We start from the raw sequence: 14,473 nt of genomic DNA on the forward strand, positions 1-14,473 counted from the left end.
TGACCCTATAAAGCAGGGGTAGCCAATGTAGTGCCCTCCTGATATTTTTTGGACTACAGCACCCACAATCCCTGATCATTGGCTATCCTAGCAGCGGTTGATGGGAGTTGGAGACCTGCAACATCTGGGAGTCACCATGTTTTCTACCTCTAGTAAAAGTTGTAAGCACATTTGTGGGGAAAAACATAATGGTGTACCTAAATTAAATTGTGATCCTAAAGATTGTGTTTGGCCATTGCTTTCCTTACTTTTCTTTGAGCCTCTGACAAAATCTGTGGGGCCATAGTATATGATAATGCAGATGTTAGTGGGAAAAGTTACCCCCCCACTTTCTTCCAAGGAATTGGCAGCTGATGTAATCTCCCATCCAGAAACCAACCAGACCCAGATTGGCCTAGTTTCAGGAAGATAATAATAATAATAATAATAATAATAATAATAATAATAATAATAATAATAATTTATTATTTATACCCCGTCCATCTGGCTGGGCTTCCCCAGTCACCCTGGGCGGCTTCCAAAAAAAATATTAAAATACTGTAGTACATCAAACACTAAAAGCTTCCCTAAACAGGGCTGCCTTCAGATGTCTTCTAAAAGTCTGGTAATTGCTGTTCTCTTTGACATCTGGTGGGAGGGTTATCATGCGCCTTTAGGTGTTTAGATCAGAGGTTTTCAACCTTTTTGAGGCCACGGCTCCCTTGACCAACTACATTCTATCTGCGGTACCCCTGTGGGGCTCAGGAGCCCAGTTATGTCTCCCCTTGCCTACAGAGCTGGCAGTTTCTCACACTTTTTTGAACACTTTCCCTTGTGGAGTGTTCCCTCAGCCTCCTTTCCTCTCCCCTCTCCTTGGGAGTCCTCCGGGCAGCTGCTGCTGCCATCCCTTGTCTCTGAGCTGCCCCCACAGCCACCCCAAAGGCACCGTTCACTTGCGGAGCTTATAGCCAGGGCTGCTGCAATAAACAACCATGCAAGCCTTTGGGAGGCAGAGACATGAGAGAGCATCAGAGGGAGGGAGGGAAGGAGGGACAGAGGCCAATGTTGCCTGCAGCACCCCTGACCATCATTGAAGCCACCCTAGGGTGCCCCAGCACACTGATTGAAAACTCTGGTTTAGATGTATAAGTGTCTCAGTTGCATGTGAACCCCTTCCCCCCTTTCCTATGTCTCTTAGGGAAGTACCAAGCAAGAATACTATCTGAAAGCATGCTCAGTCCAGCGGAATACCAGAAAGAAGTTAGTTATGAACTCGTTACAGGGAAAGTAGAGGCTCTGGGGGCCTTCTTCAGTACTCTCTGCCCAGGTACGTCATGGGACATCTATCAAGAGGCATTTGTCTGAAAGACTTTCTGAGAACTTAGACCATGGGTGTCTATGTATAGACAAGGTTTTAAAATCTAGTTGTTAAGCAGTTGCCGCAGCTTGCACAGACTCAGGATTCAGTTATCAAAAATCCGACCAAGTGCCACGTTAGAATATTCACCCCGGGTTTCACATCCTGCACTTGCAGGATTTCATGCCAGAGCCCATCCACGGTCTTTAAATATTTCTCTTTCTATGTAAGGAACAGGGGCCTAGCCTTTCTGTTGGCTGTCATGCTGCTTTGCACAGGTTACACGGCTTGGGAGATGCTAAGATTTAAATGGTTTTCATAACACAAAAATGGCGGCCGTTTCTTCTCCCTTTCATTCTGCCAGATGGTGATGTCGATGTGTTGCTGGACAAATTTCATCAAGAAAACAGGTCCCACATTTCATCGCCGCTCTCTGGTTTAGTGAACAAACCAGCAGCGGGGGATGCAGCTGGAACAGCTGTTTGCGCGAGTAAGTGGTTTGTGCATGTAACATATGAGAACGTTTGCCTTTTCAGAATTGTGTCCCTCTCACTCCTTTCCTCCAAAGCATTTGGAGTAGAACGTTCGCCTCGCAAAGACCCTGTCTGTGTACACACTCGCATTTGCTCCACGTTCAGGGTGCTCCCACCCTTTGTTTGGCAAGCAGTGGGTGGAGAAATTGGGGCCATTTCACCAAACCTCTTGGTGGTGGGGAGCAGGTCGCCAAGAGTTTCTTGGAAGAAGGTCCTGCCATTAGTAGTGGCGAGAGCACAGCTTTCCCCCGTAAAAGATTTATTCAACTAATGGTGATGGAAGTGGCAGTGGCAAACAACAGCTATGTCTGTGCCCTGCTCACTATTTTCCATCTTCCACAATGTCACGAATCTGGTGTTATTCTGGAGCTTTGGACAGGGAAAACAGGGGCCGCTACACACACACAAAATGGTAGGGAATATTCAGAGAGAATTCTGCAAACAGGCCTTCTTTAGAAAAAGGCATGAATGAAGCAACTCTGACAAAAGGGCAGACTGCAAAATGCATGCGGAATACAGTGGTACCTCGGGTTAAGTACTTAATTCGTTCCGGAGGTCCGTTCTTTACCTGAAACTGTTCTTAACCTGAAGCACCACTTTAGCTAATGAGGCCTCCTGCTGCTGCCATGCGGCCGGAGCCCGATTTCTGTTCTCATCTTGAAGCAAAGTTCTTAACCTGAAGCACTATTTCTGGGTTAGTGGAGTGTGTAACCTGAAGCGTATGTAACCTGAAGCGTATGCAACCCGAGGTACCACTGTAGAGGGCTCATGCTTTCCCCTATGTAACAGGGCCTTTTGTTTTTCTTGCACATACCTTACAGCTCTTTGAGAACCCCCTAGTTGCCTCCGTGCGGCCCCAGCTCCTTGCTCCAAGGCAAGATCCTCCATGCATATCTTCCCCTGTGGAATCACGTGATCAGGTCATGATGTTCTAGAGCAGAGAGCTGAAGCAAACTTAGGTGTGCTGCTCCATATCTCGCATGGCTCTCTATAACATTCATGCTATAAATAAAGTTAAGGTCTGACTCTCTTTCTCTTTCACCATTCTTTTCTCTCTCCCCCTCTAGGTTATAACCTTGAGCACCATCAGATCCGCCCCTTCCAGCTTGCAGTGGCTCAGAAATTGCTTTCCCATGTTTGCTCCATTGCAGACTCCAGCACTCAAAACCTTGACTTGGGTTCCTTTGAGAAAGTCGATTTTCTGATCTGCGTCCCTCCTTCCGAAGTGACTTATCAGCAGACGCTGTTCCACCTCTGGCATTCAGGTACTGGTTGCCGAAAAACACGTACAAAAATCACAGTTGGCAGCGCTTGCTTTTCGACTGTCATTCGTTGTTTTCCTTTAGGTGTCTTGTTGGAACTTGGTTTGGAGAAGGAGCACCTTACCAAGCAGAGGGTGGAGCAATATGTGGTCAAACTCGATGCAGAAGCCCAGACTAAGTTTAAAGCCTTCTTACAAAACTCGATGCAGAATCCACACACGCTCTTTGTGCTGATCCATGACCATGCTCACTGGGACCTTGTAAGGTAAGAAAGAGTTCACTTCCCAGATTATGATGTTAGCAATGAGACACCGGTTGCAATAGACAATTATATTGCACTGTACAATCATTTCCAAATACAAACCTGCTTCCTTTGACACTGGCTGTGTGATACCACAGCTGCACTACAAACAATTTTCCTTAATACAACTCCAGTTCTTTATAGTACAGTCATTGTCAAAAATGCATCCTCAGTGTCTGAGTAGTAAAGTGCTTTTTTAATAATAATAATAATAATAATAATAATAATAATAGTAATAATTTCATTAAAGGTGACCCAAAGATCACTCTTTTGATAGTTGTTGTTGTTGTTTTTAATGGATGCATATGTATCAATTTTACCCTGTGTCAGGGATGGGGAACCTGTGGCCCTCCAGAGGTTGAATTCTGTCTCCCATCACCTCCAGCCAGCATGGCCAATGGTCAGAGAAGGTTGGGGTTGCCATATACAGGGCTTTTTTCCCAGGGGGAACTCGCCAGAACTCAGTTCTGGCCTTTCTCAGGTGGGTTCCGTTGCCATTCTAAGAGAAAGAGGGAGGCATTCATGGTGAGTTCCGGCACCTCCTTTTCTAGAAAAAGAGCACTGGCCATATAGTAACATTGTGCACTCTCATTTGCTTGTTTTTTGTTTTTTACAGTGCAGTTCACAGCCTTTATCCTCAGTCTGATCCCGCCATGGGGCTCGTGGACAGGCTGCTCAACTGCAGAGAGGTGAAAGACGCTCCAAATATCGTGACGCTTCACGTGACTTCCTTCCCCTATGCCCTGCAGACGCAACACACACGCATCAGCCCTTATAATGAAATCCACTGGCCGTCATTATACAACAATGTAAGAAGTTAACTCTTAGGATCTATGGGAGCTTTTTCTTTTTTCCCTTTAATGCCTGGTCTGGCTGTTAACGACCACAGCATTATGTTCCAAAGCAAAGCTGTTATGCAAAATGATGGGGCTCACATCCGTGTTTGCTGATCTCCGGTCACTTCTCTTGGCTCTTCTGAATCCCTTTATCTTTTCCTTTACCCCCTGATTCTCTCCCCTCTACTTTTATTCCTACCAAAACAGAACCTTATTGAAGGTGTGATTTGGGATCTGTTGATTACAAAACAACACGTAATATTATCTGTGCTCTAGTACATCTGCAGCGCCCCCAAAATGCTGGGGTATAAAGGATAACAGAATTGCAGAGTTAGAAGGGACCATGGGGGTCATCTAGTCCAACGCCCTGCAATGCAGTATTTCCGCCCCCCCCCCCCAATGCGGAACTCAAACCCACAACTCTGAGGTTAAGAGTTTCATGCTCTGCTGACTGAGGTATCCCAGAACATATTCTGTAGTGCAAAGCTTGTGTCGCAGCACGTCAGTGTGTCAGCTGCAGTGTGTAGGTGTGTCGCGTGAACGAACCCGCGCTCCTCCCAGGCCTGGAAAGGGGGGTCAGTTTAATCTCTGGTTTGCTAGCAAAAATGAATTACTGTGTTACAAAATGATAACATGTCTAAAAAGTGTGTCGCTGACATGAAAAGTTTGGAAAGCTCTGCTCTAGTAAGTGAGGATGCTGATTGCATTAGGAGCAAAAGGCAGAAAAGCTTGGGTCAGGATTCAATTAAGCAGTTTCTCTAGCTTCTCCACCCTCTTCTCCATCCCAGCACCCCCCCCCCCCGAATTGGCTGGTTGGGGGTCAGAACAACTTCCAGGTGGGAGGAGAGGGGAGATCGTTCTGTCTGCCAAACAGAAACACTTGCACTGATGGAACAATTGTAATAGTGCAGTGTTGAATTCCACCCCAACATCAACGCCGTGTCTGGCACAGCCGGCACTCTGTGCATTGTGCTGCCTAAACTGCTTGCACAGTTGATCCGTCCCTGAGTGGGTACTGGTGAGGATCATGGTGGAGGAGGTAAGTAGGATTGGCCACAAAGAAGGGACAGGGTCTTATTCATAGCCCTGTGTATATTTGCGATAACCGGATTGGTGAACTGTTAAATCATCATCACGGACAACCCTGTTAATAGTCACTGTCATTTCTTTCAAGGGTGTGGACTTGTACCATGAAAACAAGAAGTACTACGGATTGTCTGAGTTTATCGAATCCACTCTTTCCGGACACAGCCTTCCCTTGCTTCGTTACGACAGCTCTTTTGAAGCAATGGTCATGGCTTTGGGGAAAAGGTACCGTGTTTGCCTTGCAGTGTGGTTAAAATTTTAAAAAAGCAATATAGTTTGGTAGGTAGACTGTAGGTTTGAATGGCTGATGGCATTCTTTGTTCCTTTAGATCTGACCCTGATATATATTGATATATACATGCATTGCCATCACAGTTCTGCTAAGTGGCTGGATTGTGTCAGGCAGATTATCAAAAAGTAATTTAGGGCCTATCCACACTTACCTTTCTTCCATGCTCTCCAGGCATGGCCTGCCCTTTAAAGCTCCTTGGCTGAGTGCTCTTGTTTTCTTGAGCATTCCCCCATATTTCTGCATACTGAGGGGGTCCCCCAAGTATATAGAAGCCACAGCCTTCTTTTTGGGTGGATCCATTTCACTTCCCAACCAATAAGCATTCAGTCATTCAAGTTTGCCACCAGAGGGAATAACAGTGTCCTATGATCAGCCTTGGGCTTGCCGATCAAAAGGTCGGTGGTTCGAATCCCCGTGACAGGGTGAGCTCCTGTTGCCCACCTAGCAGTTCGAAAGCACGCCAAAAGTGCAAGTAGATTAATAGATAATGCTCTGGCGGGAAGGTAAACAATGTTTCCGTGTGCTGCTCTGGTGTCAGTGTTCCGTTGTGCCAGAAGCGGCTTAGTCATGCTGGCCACATGACCTGGAAAAACTGCGGAGCGGACAAGCGCCGGCTCCCTCAGCCTGTAAAGCAAGATGAGCACCGCAACCCTAGAGTCATTTGCGACTGGACTTAACTGTCAGGGGTCCCTTTACCTTTACCTTTATGCACACCACAATGCTGCCCAATGGGTCCATCACTTTTTGCAAGCAAAGCATCCACCACAGGCTCTCACTGCTTTCTGTTTTGTTTCAGGTTTCCTAGGCTGCACAGCGCCGTGATAAGGACCTTTGTGCTTGTTCAGCACTACTCCGCTGCCATGATGGCGGTGTGCGGCTTGTCCCAGATGAAAAACTACACCACCGTGGAAACTCTAGAGATCGCTCAGAACCTCATCAATTCTTCGCGCCAGTGCCCCAACGGACACGGGCTGATGGTAGTCCTAAGGATTCCGTGCATACCTTTGGCGGCAGTCGCTTATGAGCGCCTCAACCACGTGAGGGAAAGGCTAGCCCTCGAAGACCATTTCGAAATCATCCTGGGCAATCCCAACTCTGGGATCACCATAGGGAAGCACTTCGTAGAGCAGCTGAAGGTAATAAACAGAACAGCTCTGCTCCAGCTGGAGTTCCAACCTCAGCTGTGCAGATTATGCCCGTGGTGGCTGGTGCCCATTGGGACTGGTGGAGTGGAAGGCAAGGAGACCAGCAGTAGGTGGAGCCAGAGACAGTGTAGGCAGGGTCACATCCTGGACCAATGGCAAGTCAGAAGGCAGGCGGGTGTGGGCTGGCTGAGGGCAGATTGAGGCTGGTGTGTCCATGTTCCATTTTCTCTAATGGACTAGCCACCACTGCTGCTGTCACAGGAGCCTGCAGGTCATTAATAACACAGCTCAAAGTTGGAGCTAACTCTTCATTAGCAAAAATATGATCTCCACAGACTTGGTTGAGTGTCAGGCCTAATGAGCAAAGCGGGTCATTCCCAGTGGTCATGAAAACCAGTTGCCGAAACTGAAAGTCCCTGCCTCCTCAAAGCCATCTAAGTCCCCTTCTCTCCAGGGCTTTCTTCAAGCAATAGGAGACTGCGCCTGTGTGCAGCCAACTTCTCCTCTGCTCTTTTCATGCCTCTTCTAGTTCTGGGAGACAAGGGAGGAGGGGAACTTGTCACAGCAAGAGGGGGAGACATGCATGACTCTTCACCAGCCTGACTCATCTTTGCCTCTTGGCCTCCCTCCTTCCACTCATCTGCTTTAGCTTCTGCCTCTGATTCTGGACTTCTCTCTGCCACAGATTCTCCCAGCTCACTAAGCCCTGTTACCTCTTCAGCTTCTGACACCTTCTCTTCCCAGTTTCCCCCCTCTTTTCCCTCTGACCACTCATTGTTGTCCTACCACCACTCCCTGGATTCTGACCTTCTTCCCTTGGTGGTTCCCCAGCTGGTTCCTTCCACCATTCCTCTGCATCCAACCACTCCATGACAGCTGCTGGTTAGCAGTGTCCATTGACAAAATGTGTTCCACACAAGAGAAAATAAAAGTCATTCGATGGGGCTTATTTCAGAGTAGACATGTCTAGGGTTGCCCAGTGCCTCTAATAGTAATTCTAATAGTCATAGTAGTTGTAGTAGTAATAATAATAATAACAATAATAATTTATTTATATCCCACCCTCCCCAGCCAAACCAGGCTCAGGGCGGCTAACATCAAAATCTAGAATACATTAAAACATAAAATCCAGCAATCGACTGAAATACAGTTTAAAATCAGATTAATATCAGAATAAATCAGATGGCAACCCACAATTTCTGATACATATTCTGATATCAGCATCCAAGAAGGGATGTACTCCAGCGGCTGGCTTGTTGCCTTCTGACTCTTCATTATCTCTCCTGTTTACTTGGAAGTAAATTCTATAGGAGGAATTCAACATCGCTGTCTTCTGATTGTTCCAGCAGCACAAGCTTTTCAGTTTGCCAAATGTAACAACTCACTCCACCTCTCCTCCCGCTGCATGCTCTTCCGTGGGAATCTTGTTATTATTGTTGACTGTATATTTTTTAAGGTTATCTGCGGATTTGCATTTTAAACATGTAAGCCGCTTTGTGGAGGACTTTGTCAAAAGATGGATTATAAGTACCGTCAATAAAGAGAAAAATAAATACATGTTACTCTCTTAGCCGTACTCTTGAATGGGAGTAGAGAGTGAATGAAGGGCCACTCAGCATGTTCTTGGCTCAGCTGAGGTTTGAACCAAGGACTTGATGGTTCACAGTTTTTAACCACGACTCCGCATTATGACAGCTTGCATGTACAGCAGCTCTTTCTCTAGAGTGAACTATAAAACAGTGTGTTTCAAATGTTTTGGCAGATTTGGCAGAAGATTGAAGATGCCGAATGGAGGCCTCAGACTTATTTGGAACTGGAGGGACTGCCTTGCATATTGATTTTTAGTGGAATGGATCCCCAAGGAGAGTCACTCCCAAGGTAATCTCTCTCTCTCTCACACACACACGTATGAATTGAAAAATAGTTATATGAAATATACACATGTCCCTCAGGAGAGGGCTTTCTTCTTGTTCCACAGCTGTGCCTTGCAAAATTCCATCCTTGCCCACTGAATTGAAGCTTGGTTAAGATTTCCAGATAAGATCAGATTCAGTGGAAAAGACTGGATTTTTGCAAGAAACAACCATGGAACAAGGAAATCTCTTGGACCCAGGGGAATTAAGCAGTACACATAAAATAGGGTTCAAAATAAAGTGTGGATGAGCCCTAAATTGAAGCAGTCAAGGTGTTATTGATATGCAACAGGATTTTGTCACGCTGCTTTATCTAAACGTCCCAGATGGACAGGAAATGACAACAGATAAGCACTTTCAGTTATTATCTCAGTAATATTGTAGAATTCACCTGGTCTTTCAGTCTGTCTCTCTTCCTGTCTGTCCCACCAAGGTCCTTGAGGTACTGTGACCTACGTCTGATAAATTCCTCCTGCTTGGTGAGAACAGCCCTGGAGCAAGAACTGGGCTTGGCAGCCTATTTTGTAAGTTCTGAAGTCCCCGTGGAAAAAGCAGTAGGCACAAATGATGTCCTGGAGAGTGACCCAGAGAAGCTAAGCAGTACTGATAACGAAGATGAAGAAACAGTAACAGAAGGTAAAGGGATATCCATAGGACCATTGACTTGAAAAGGGGGCGGGAGACATTTGTGAGCTTCCATCACCCCTGGCTGTTAGCCATGCTGGCCAAGACTGATGGGAGCTGGGAGTCCAGCAACATCTGGAGGAGGATATAGGCTATTCGCCCCTACTCTGCTTCTCTAGTCTTTTGCATTTTTAAGTTAGATGGATCATGTCCAGCAAATGTAAACACAACTTCCATTTCTTCACAATTGTGGAATAGGCTCCTCTTCGGAAAAGAGAAGCCCCATCAAAAGAGAAAGGTCTGGCTCACACGATTCTGCAGCTTCCTCTGTCTCTTCTAAAGCATCAAGTAAGACATCAGCATGACTCCTTTACAATATGTACATTGGGGACCGAAATCCTAATGATTTAACCCATGTTGCTAATGCTGTGGATGCTTGGCTTTTGCCATCACTAATACAAAAAACAGGGGCTAGACAGACAGACATGATAAAGGCAACACTCAACTCTCCCTGAGAAATCTCCACTTCACTGCATTTGACATGGTTGTGTGAATTGCACCTTAGCTTTTGTGTACCGAAGGAAGACTCACTGTGATGCAATAAGGGAAAAGCCACTCTTTGGGCTCAAGTAGATCAGTGCACTACACAGTCTACCTTTTCACTTGTATTTATCACTGATAAATAATTATCTCTGGGGTTCTATATTGGGTCAGGGGGATATTGCAGCCATCAGTTGCCACTAATGATTTACCAGAGTACTCTTATTAAGTTATGGATTTTGTCCATAGGCACAGCTTTCTGCAGCGAAACATCTCCTCCTTTGGTAACTGCAGGGGAGGTGGGAAAGTCTCCCCATCCGGTACTCAGCAGCAGCACCGAAGAGAGTGTGAATAACTCCGAAAAGCAGAGACCGAAAGCAGACAGAGACTCAAAGCTGGAAGCCAAAGCTGCTCAGGCCTCCATCACTTCGTCGCCTCCACCTCCTTTCTCATCTCCCTCCGCCTCTTCAGCACCTCCCCACAGCTCTTTCGTTCTGCAGGCCTCTCAGTGCTCCATGACCAAAGCATCCCAGCAGCCCCCCATCGTTTACTTGCCCAAACTGGTTCATGACATGGTTACTTCTGCAGACAGCACAGGGCTTCCCAAGTCATCGTCCCTCTTGCCTTACCATTCGGTCATGTGGGCCAGTTCTTTCCGCCCGCTCATGAGTAAGATGATGACCTGCACCGAGCAGTCTCTATATTATCGCCAGTGGACCGTCCCCAAACCGATCCATATGGACTATAACAACAGGAATGAAGGCAGGATGGATACCTTTCATCCAAGGAGGCTGCTACTGAGTGGACCACCACAGGTAGGTAACAAGAAAAGGGACACCATTTATTATTATTATTTTTATTATTATATCATTGTGCATTTTGCCTCTCCGTTTCATGTAGGAGGAATGTCATCATATCTGGGCTTTGAATCAAGCTGCATTGGTCACCTGACTTTTCAGACACCTGAAATGATACTTTAATGTGCTTAGATTTCATAAGCTACTTCTATAACTTTCTGATGTATATCTTTACAGATAGGAAAGACAGGCGCCTATCTGCAATTCCTCAGTATTTTATCTAGAATGCTGATTCGGTTGACGGAAGTAGACGTTTATGACGAAGAGGAGATCAATGCTGGTATGTCCTACATGTCAAACCTTGGATGAATAATTTGTAATTGTTAATGAGAAGTTGAGTGTTTTATTGCTGTGCTCTTAATCCCCCCCCCCCCCGTGTTCATTTATTTCAGTCTTCAGTTAACGCAGCCATTACCAAAGGCTGGCAGTCAGGCAAAGACAATAAGAATTGCCCTTCCTTCCTTCTATATTGAATAGTTAATTATTTTTGAGTTTGCATTTTTGAATGATGAAAAGGGTATAACAGTGTGCATAGCATGAGTTTGTTTTCCTGTGATTGTAGATCTTAAAGAAGAATCAGAGCTGTACTATCACCAGTCAGGGGATGCGTGGCCCGATCTGGAAACTTTCAAGAAAATGCCTTTCGACTACACGATCCATGATCCCAAATATGAAGATGCAAGTCTCATCTGTTCAAGGGTCCAGAAAGCAAGCAGCGAAGGTCAGGGTTAGTTATTTATTCAGTTATTCTGACCAGATACCTGTTTGGTAATGATCTTTTGTGCCATAAAACGGTCCAGTTAGAATGTATTGATCAGAATCTGGTTGGGTTTTTTTGCATTCCATTGATGAGAAGTGTGGGAAATGGCACTCAGTTTGGATTATGGGCATTCAGTACAATTCTGAATTAAGTAATTATGGACTTCAGTGAGACCACTAATCTTTAGCTAGTTCTGCTTTCTAATCTGGCGTTGAGTGCTGTAGTCCTAAAACTCATACGACAAGGATGGGGAACCTGAGTCCCTCCAGCCATTTTTTGGATTTCGACTCCCATCAGCCCCCACGGCCAGCAAAGATTAGGAGCTGGAGTCTAATAATGTGGGGGGGGTTAAAGGGGTACACCCTGCTCAAAGCCACCTTTTCCCAGTGTTTGCTTTTGATTCCTCAAGTCCCCAGCATATGGCAGAAATTGAAAAGAAGAAGAAGGGAGCAAAGGGAAGTCTCTTTCTTAAACTGTCACAAAGTATGGTTGGTGAACTGTTGAGACTGATGAGCTGTAATTTGGGCACTGGTGTTACCATCAATGTAAAGCGCTCTATTAGAGTCATGGATTCTCCCAAAGGTTTCATGGGAAATGTAGTTTGTTAAGGGTCTCCTTACAACTTTCATCATCACCCTATGTTTCCCAGGATTCTTTGTGGGGGGAGCCATGTCTGTTACATTGGTATAAGAGCATTTTAAATGTGTGGTGCGGGATGTGAGCATCATCTTGCTAAAACTACAACAATGCTGTGACTTATTTTGTGTGTGTCTGTGTGTTTGTACACACACACACACACACACACACACACACACACAAATGCACATATCATGCACATATTTATTCTATTTATATGCATCCTTTCATCTGAAGTTGACAGGGAGGTTACAGCATAAAGCAGTAAGAAGCACACTCTGAGGACTTAGCAATGCCACTAGAGGGTGCTAGTGAACAAGTTCATAGTATCATAGAATTGGAAGGGAAATGAGAGTCATCTAGTTCAACCCCCTACAGTGGGCATAGGCAAACTTGGACCTCCAGACGTTTTGGGACTACAATTCCCATCATCCCTGACCACTGGTCCTGTTAGCTAGGGATCATGGGAGTTGTAGTCCCAAAACATCTGGAGGGATTTCCAAATAATATTAATATTTATAATAATCTTAGCACACATGTAGCACCGTAGAGCATTCAGAGCACATTACGTTTACTTCCTCGTTTGTTAACTTTAAAGCTGAACTGAAATGGAAACAAATATGTCAGTTACAGTGACATATGGCAGTGGTTTATGTCAAACAGCATGAGAAATGTTTTTCAAAGATGTTGGTGGCTAAGAAATTATTTACATATAGACAGACGGATAGATTGAGAACAATGTTTATAGTAAACATGTCAACACTCCTATGAGAATAGCAACTTTTTTTCAGATTCCTTTTTGATTGCAACCAGTATAATTTTGCAGTCAGAAGATACTCAAGGATGGGGCAATTCCTTTGCGCTGGCCAGTGCTCATTTAACTGACACCATTAAAATATATTTGTACAGATAGTACAGCAAGCAGAAAACAAGAGGACTTGTATATGCGTCGTCAGACAACACGGATGAGATTATCCAAATACGCTGCTTACAACACTTACCATCACTGTGAACAGTGTCATCAGTATATGGGCTTTAACCCCAGGTACCAGGTAAGACTGATAGAGCCCTTTTAGTTTTGTTTTTGTACATTATTCTCTGTCAGCTGTTCTCCCATTCATCTTGGTTTGTCTTCTGATTTTTCTAAGGGTAAGGCCAACTATTTGGATGATATCGAATATTGGCTGCCCTGTTTTAGGGCTAGATTTAATTTCTGCTGTACTTTACGGATGCTTTTACACTACTCTATAACGAATGGCTCTGCCATTGTGGGAATAGAGCAATAGAAACATTAACTCTTTTTGGAATATAACTCTGTAAGAAGATCAAAATACCTTATTTTACTCCCATCCTCTTAAGATATGCAGGAAGGACAATTGAATGGCATTTGGCTGACTGCTTATTGGCTAACCTGAACAAAATATTAATGGAAAGAGCTGCTAGATTTTTCTTGTCTGCTGCAAAGACCCCTAAAAAGATTTTGTTAATTTAGTTGTATCTTTGTTTGTTCCTGCCCTTAATTTATATAACTACTATATCTTTTAACCTGATATATGTTAGAAACTTTGACCAAACTGCGGGAGGCAGTGGAAAACAGGAGTGTCTGGCGTCCTCTGGTCCATGGGGTCACAAAGAGTCAAACACGACTAAATGACTAAACAACAGCAACAACATTTTAGAAACATAGATTGTCTTCATCACCATGACAGACTAACCAAAGTCCAACCTTTGACCCTAGAGCTAGAGCATCTGTGTACATAAAGTGTATATAATCTAGCAATTTTTTAAAGGATGCAGTAGAACTGTGGCAGAATTAGTAAAACCCAAAAGCATATAGTACACAAATGCCAGACACTATTCCTTCAGAGTCTGCATTCCAAATACATCATCATAAATGACCACTGATCTCTACATAAATGGCACTCCCTGACCCTGTTAAGATTTAATTTGCTACTACATGTGCATCAGTGCCATAGCTGGCAAGGTGAATTATCCTTCTGTCCTTCTCCCTCCTCAGCTTTATGAATCCACCCTGCACGCTTTTGCCTTTTCCTATTCCATGCTTGGAGAGGAAATTCAGCTTCACTTCATCATCCCTAAGTCCAAGGAGCACCATTTTGTCTTTAGTCATCCGGGAAGACAGCTGGAGAGTATGAGATTGCCTCTTGTCACTGATACGGTAGGTAAATATCAATGTGAGCCATTTTGCATTTGTACAGGGCCATGATATAAATTGCCTTCCCTGGGTTGGCTCTGCTTCTGGATAATAGTAAAAATATCCTGCTTTTCTTTCTGTATAATATCTCTGCTGCGCAGGAAGACAGCATGCAAACTGTCCAGTACTGAAATAGG

The 14,473-nt window shown here is 44.7% G+C and overlaps 1 protein-coding gene across 4 annotated transcripts in view; it reads left to right on the forward strand.

Moving 5' to 3' along the window:
* GREB1 (growth regulating estrogen receptor binding 1) overlaps nt 1-14,473 on the forward strand; it is a 97,830-nt gene that overhangs the window by 72,020 nt on the left and 11,337 nt on the right. For 3 of the 4 annotated variants that reach the window (XM_083606949.1, XM_083606950.1, XM_083606951.1), the window contains 15 exons: nt 1,178-1,306; nt 1,701-1,826; nt 2,937-3,134; nt 3,216-3,396; nt 4,049-4,241; nt 5,443-5,579; nt 6,443-6,782; nt 8,554-8,669; nt 9,138-9,340; nt 9,587-9,676; nt 10,118-10,683; nt 10,903-11,005; nt 11,288-11,452; nt 13,031-13,173; nt 14,139-14,300. In XM_083606949.1, the coding sequence (XP_083463075.1) occupies nt 1,178-1,306; nt 1,701-1,826; nt 2,937-3,134; nt 3,216-3,396; nt 4,049-4,241; nt 5,443-5,579; nt 6,443-6,782; nt 8,554-8,669; nt 9,138-9,340; nt 9,587-9,676; nt 10,118-10,683; nt 10,903-11,005; nt 11,288-11,452; nt 13,031-13,173; nt 14,139-14,300 (2,852 nt within the window). The remainder of the gene's footprint in view (nt 1-1,177; nt 1,307-1,700; nt 1,827-2,936; nt 3,135-3,215; nt 3,397-4,048; nt 4,242-5,442; nt 5,580-6,442; nt 6,783-8,553; nt 8,670-9,137; nt 9,341-9,586; nt 9,677-10,117; nt 10,684-10,902; nt 11,006-11,287; nt 11,453-13,030; nt 13,174-14,138; nt 14,301-14,473) is intronic. The other variant, XM_083606952.1, reaches the window with a different exon arrangement.

This window comes from Podarcis filfolensis, assembly GCF_964270895.1.
Source record: "Podarcis filfolensis genome assembly, chromosome: 3".
In the NCBI taxonomy this organism is placed as follows: Eukaryota; Metazoa; Chordata; class Lepidosauria; order Squamata; family Lacertidae; genus Podarcis; species Podarcis filfolensis.